This window comes from Henckelia pumila, unplaced genomic scaffold (assembly GCF_033568475.1).
Source record: "Henckelia pumila isolate YLH828 unplaced genomic scaffold, ASM3356847v2 CTG_461:::fragment_3, whole genome shotgun sequence".
Taxonomy (NCBI): Eukaryota; Viridiplantae; Streptophyta; class Magnoliopsida; order Lamiales; family Gesneriaceae; genus Henckelia; species Henckelia pumila.
Genome location: NW_027331831.1, coordinates 12,326,746 through 12,332,612, shown reverse-complemented (window position 1 = coordinate 12,332,612; position 5,867 = coordinate 12,326,746). Strand labels below are relative to the sequence as shown.

Genomic DNA, 5,867 nt, shown 5'->3' with positions numbered 1-5,867 from the left:
CGTACCAGACTCTAACCCAAACAATTCTTTTAAGTGTGAATGATGATTTGTAGAATATTAATCAGTTTAATGGTTAAGAATTAGTAAGCCACAAACACATGTAACAAAATTTCATGCTCGACTTCACTTCACGTATGAAACAAATAATAATAATTGAATCACATAATATAATTCGAGTATTTAGGGTATGAATTTTAAACTTATCTCTCGAAGGAGTACAGCAGTTGGAGGATGTTTCGGAGCCGTGCCTGCACCTTAAAGAACACAGCCATCCAATCCCTCCAAGATCGAAAGCGAATGCCAAATTTTCGAAAACCCAAGAGTAAGACTAGTGTTTCGCGTTCAAGAACAGTGATTGGTTTTACTTTGATTCCCGGCAACTCAAACGGCGTAATTAATGGCGGTGGCCGGTGTAAAACTAGAGAAAAACGTGTAGTCTAGATCGAAGATGGGTGGCTCACAAACGACGATTGATTGGCCTTTTTTTATGGACGTAGGGTTCCCGTCAATATAGAAATTTATTGTACATGAAAACTAGATCACTCCATATCCGCATAATATTTTGTAAATCTCTAAAATATAATAGAAGATTTGATAAGACTTCTATCCTATCATAAGATTATGATTAAAAAAAAAACACAATATACAAAATATTTCATATATGATACGCCCAAACGTTACAAAAACTGCTCCTACAAGGAAACTTTATTTAGCATCAAAGGACAAGTGTGCTTACTGTTTTCAGCTGGTAATAAATGTGTTATTTGTTAGATCAATCGAACGTGCTAGATATTTTGAAATTTTGCACTCTGGAAATTTTGAGTTAAAAATTTGGTTTTGAGCGCTATTAAGATTCGATATTTATTTTATAAGTGGAACTCAGTTCCGAATTTTGTCCTTACTCGGTGGAGCGATAATCGTTGTTTTGCTATGAGTGTTAATTTTAGAGAACTAGCCATATGTAGACATTAGAGAATTTTCGGTGTTTATCAGCGTAAAAAAATTCAATTTCTGAAATAATTTATGTAGAAGAAGATCCAATTGTCGTATATTGTTTTATATTTATCAGTGTTGCTGCATTCTGTTATAGAAGAATATTTCTGTTATGTTGTATGAAACTAAGAACAATGTTTTATTAGTAATATTTGGTTGCATTCTGTTATTATTGACATTATGCACTTTGAATATACTTTACAAGTTCATCACCCTAATATGATAGCCATTTGGTGCTTCCACTCTAGGGAACTGTAGGATCTTTTCTCCTCCAACTTCCTTCCATCTGCATCATTTCACAAAATTGCAAACTTGTGAAGATTCTAATAAAACGCAAGGGCGAATTTCGACGGGGAATCAAACTTCATATCCTATTCCTGATCTTCTGGAAAAAAAGTATATATTCCAAGGGATTTTGAATTACCTATATGTAGTAACAAAATAGTGAAGAAAAGCAGAAACTTTAACTATTCCCAGCTCCTTCCCAGGGCACAACCGGCCGCCTCCTCCGAACAAGAAGCAATATTTATGTGATTCTAAGCTCTTATCCTGCATATATTCCACAAATACATACAATCAACTATTCTATGAAGCAAGAAAAACAGGAAGAAAGTTGATGGATTGAACTAACCATCCACCTCCATGGATTGAATTCGAAGGGCTCGGGATAGAGGAAAGGATCATAGTTTATCTCTCTTGTGTACACATAGATTCTCCATCCTTTTGGGATGACAAATCCTGACCAAAGAGAAATGGAAGGAAATAAGCAAAGAGTGTGAAAAAGAAGAACAGCTTTTGTCATACAAGCGTGGATTCGGACGACGTTGTTACCATTCAAAGTCATGTCTTTTGTTGTCTTTCTCAGCACCCCATTGATAACCGTAGCCAGCCTCAAAGTTTCGAAGATGACCTAAAGAAAACAGACACAACATAAAACTCTAGGCGAATTCGAGGAACTATACATATATATATTAATCGTTTGGCCAAGCATATATATATATCTGTCAGCATTTCAAATCTATTGCTGCATATCTCACAACTTAAAAGACTTGATCAAGACATGGTAAACGGCGATGACAAATATCTTATAAGTAACAGCATTTGTGTAAGCGTCGAATGCGGAAGAAACTAGAGCTTACTGCTCGGGTAAACTTCATGGATTTGAAGTCCTCCCAATCGAGTGGCTCTTCAGCAGAGTTTTTCCCTTTCCTGATCTCAAAATGCTCGTCCTGAAAAGAAAAAAACGACACAATCAAGAACACGAAGCACGATGAATCAACATGTTTATCATCCATTTCTTCTTGAATACACAATATTGACTTGATGATGACTACTACTGGTTTACCCTCAGTTCTTGCAGGGCTTGTGGATGATCATGCAGATATTTCACAGCCATCATGGAAGTAGTCGAAACCGTTTCATATCCCGAATACAGAATCGTGATGATTTGATCGATCACTTCGTCGAGATGAATCAGTTTTGCATCCATATCTCTCAACAAATACTCTAGTATGTCATCATAAACTACTTCAGAATCCCATCTCTTCTCCATTACATCCACCAAAATTTTGATCACTTTTTTCCTTCCCTGAATTCCATGATAGTACTTGGTTCCTGGAAAATAGATAGGCAGAGAAAGTGACCCTGCCAACAACTTCCCAAACTCAGACATGAAATCCTCATAAACCGAGCTCGACTCCGCCTCTGCAATCTGTTTGAAGGCTATCATCAATGCCATCTGCATAAACAGGAACAAGTCCATTAGAAAATCGTCTCGAATTTCAAGATAACAGATCAAGAAAGAAATCTAAACTCACGTCCATAGTCTTCTCTTGAATATCAACAACCAAGCCATCCCAATTCGACACATGAATCCTCATGTACTTGTCTAGGCGAGGCAGAAGCCGGTCCTTGATCAAGGGAGTCCCGACCAACGACAACATGTTACTCCTCAAGAGTTTGTGAGCCGGGCCGGATACCGCGGCTATGTTAAGGTGTCCTAAAACATCCAACATTGACTGTGGATATCCAGGGATCAATCCCTTGGATTCATTCAAGAGAATGTATCTGTTGAGCTCCGGATCCATTGAGATAACGGTGGGACTTCCTAATATGTGGGATTTGAATACACTTCCATGCCTAACATGGCATGCATACTTCAATTAATATGAATGCTTTGGCTCAATTCTAAAGGGTAAGAAGAATGTATATTCTTGTATGAAATAACATTTAAATGTTGGATATTTGATACGAGAAAAAATCATCATTATGTGGTATATATATCTATCCATGGAAAATAATATTTTTTGCCTATATATTTATTTCTTTATGATTTTGGTCTTACATGCTATAAAATTTCAATTTTAAACTGCTAACTTTGTTTTTTTATTTTTATATTTTAGTCATTTCTCTGACATGACTTCGACTTGACACCAATACAAGAGTGATATGATGTTGATGTATGTAGTGTCACATCAACATAAAAAATGACTAAAATGATAGATTAAAAAAAACATGACTGAGAAAGAAATTTGATAATATAGATTATCAAAATCGCAAAAAACAAGCGCACACGACCAAAAAATGTTTTTCTTATATAAACCGAACCAGGTTTAATAAAATCATTAAACTAATAATTTCATGATAGCCAAAACACTCATTTCAATGAATTTTTTTGTAGGGCACATGTGATTCTTATAAGCTATGGCCTATGCATTAGGTTTTATCATATTAAAATATTTCCAAATAAAGAGTATAATATTAAAGGAAATAAAGACATAAAATTTTTATTTATTCACTGGAGTGAGCAAAATTTTGTTCTTAAAAATAATTGAAACTTATAGAATGCTCTAAACTAACAATAAAAATCATATTCACATTTTAACTATATATATATATATATACATACATACAGAATGTTGTTGCCATCTGAATATTTTAAATGGGATCATTACTGCCCACAGACGCACAGGAATAAGATCAGTTTAGCCACAGCTATAAATTAATTTTTTTTTTAATGAATGATACAAAGAGTACTGAAATATGAGTTTTCCTTATTTTTAAAAAAATTAAATAAATAAATAAAAACCAGAGAGAGAAGATTTTTTTTTTTTTTTTTTTTTTAAGTCGAGAGAGAAGATTTTATATGACACAAAAACTTCAATAAAAGAATCAATTTTACAATAAAGATTTTTTATTTGACCCAACCTAACATGTTAAAAAATTACTTTTAATTTCAGACCAATATCCCACGTAAAATCTATTCTCAAATATCTTTCTGAAAACGCTTCTCAAACGTCAGTCTTTTTTTAAATTAAAAAAAAAATCATTTCTGAAACGGAAAAAATAAAATAAATTAAATAATATACACAACCTGACGATAATTGAAAACAACATGCATTATTTCCATTTCCAAATTCCAATATACACAATGTATGAACAAATACGAAACACAAGAATATTAAAAAAGAAAAAAGAAAATCAAGTCAGTACCTTTCCCTTTGGTTTCTCATGAACTTAGGCCCTTGCTTGATGAAATCAAAAGTCTGGCCAAAAAATGGCCACCCCATTGAACCTGGAGGCAACCCTTTTCTCCTGTACCAAATCCCATTATTCCATTTCACCAAAAACACCAACGAAATGAACCCCAAAACCCACCAAGAAAACACCACCAAAACCTCCATTGATTCCCCCAAGAATACTTAATTTCAATTTGCCTCCCTGCTCTGTTAGTATATATGGGGCTGTGGCCCTATATCTATATATAGCTAGCTACCTATAATATTGCATGCACTAAATGGAGATTTATTAAAAAGCCTATACACTAACCATGCACCGCTAAATATATATTAAATGTGGCCTCTTTTTCTTCAAAGCCTCAGCGTAATAAATACTCTTGATCGATCATAATCGATCACTCGCAAATGCAAATGCAAATAATAATAATGTCGAAATCTCTCCCAACGTTGTCCGTAAACAAAATATACGTATCCGTATAGGAGAATTCAATGCCACCTAATTCACAATGGATTAAGCAAATCCGATGAGTCGATCTTGGGAGATTTTGTAATAAATGTTCGGTGATGGAGATAAAAGTCTACGTGGATCCAAAAGAATTTCTCCCTATCGTCTTAAAACTATTGAACTCTTACACACCATTAATTCTCCAAGATTTTGATTGGTCATTTGTTTGCCTTTGTAACTTTGGGTTTATATTAGGATTATATTTGTACTTATCTTTATGTGTATATATATACTTTTTTATTTTGTCGTAAAGAACATGGGGAGTGTCATTTACACTCCGAAAAATTGTTAATCACACTTTATTTTATATTTTATTTGACCAAATTGCTCTCATATATAACTTTTTATATAAATATATAATAATATTGATTGATTTATTACCTTTTATAATTTTTATTTTATTTTTAAATATTTATAATTATACGTGTAATTAAATAAAATAATGTAAATCTACACTATAAATTTAATTTATTAATATATTTTTATTTAGATCTCGAATTTATTGACAGTGTATAAAGCTTTCATTTAATAAAATAAGGCATAAAATATTACATAAATTTACGTGTAGTACTAAATCTAATTATATGATTATCTTTTAATTTTTAAAAATATATGTTATTTTATTTTTATTCATTACTTTTCTGCAGAATTGAATAAGAAATCAAATAAAATTCCAAATGAAAATATTTTTATTAGATTATTTTTTTTAAAAAAAATCAATTATGAACTCGATTTTATTAGTTCGAAATAAATTCACTTAATTTATTTAATTGGTAGTCAAATCAAACAATATGCATCTCCATGTAAATTATATAATACACACTTGAAGCCTATATTACAAAATCACAACT

The 5,867-nt window shown here is 32.4% G+C and overlaps 1 protein-coding gene across 1 annotated transcript; it reads right to left on the bottom strand.

Moving 5' to 3' along the window:
• Positions 1-1,158: 1,158 nt before the first annotated feature.
• On the bottom strand, positions 1,159-4,887 carry LOC140872198 (cytochrome P450 85A-like). The gene is made up of 8 exons (XM_073274992.1): positions 4,486-4,887; positions 2,811-3,132; positions 2,339-2,731; positions 2,133-2,222; positions 1,825-1,903; positions 1,625-1,731; positions 1,418-1,542; positions 1,159-1,279 (listed from the first exon to the last, which is right to left on the bottom strand). Exons 1-8 carry the CDS (start codon positions 4,674-4,676, stop codon positions 1,192-1,194), a joined length of 1,395 nt encoding a protein of 464 aa, XP_073131093.1. The 5' UTR covers positions 4,677-4,887; the 3' UTR covers positions 1,159-1,191.
• Positions 4,888-5,867: the final 980 nt, after the last annotated feature.

Bases quoted from the DNA above. Each gene is read 5' to 3' on its own strand.
- LOC140872198 (XM_073274992.1), bottom strand. From the start codon at position 4,676: ATGGAGGTTTTGGTGGTGTTTTCTTGGTGGGTTTTGGGGTTCATTTCG. The intron at 3,133-4,485 runs GTACTGACTTGA...ATGCCATGTTAG, and splicing joins ATGAGAAACCAAAGGGAAAG to GCATGGAAGTGTATTCAAAT. The intron at 2,732-2,810 runs GTGAGTTTAGAT...CTGTTTATGCAG, and splicing joins TTCAAGAGAAGACTATGGAC to ATGGCATTGATGATAGCCTT.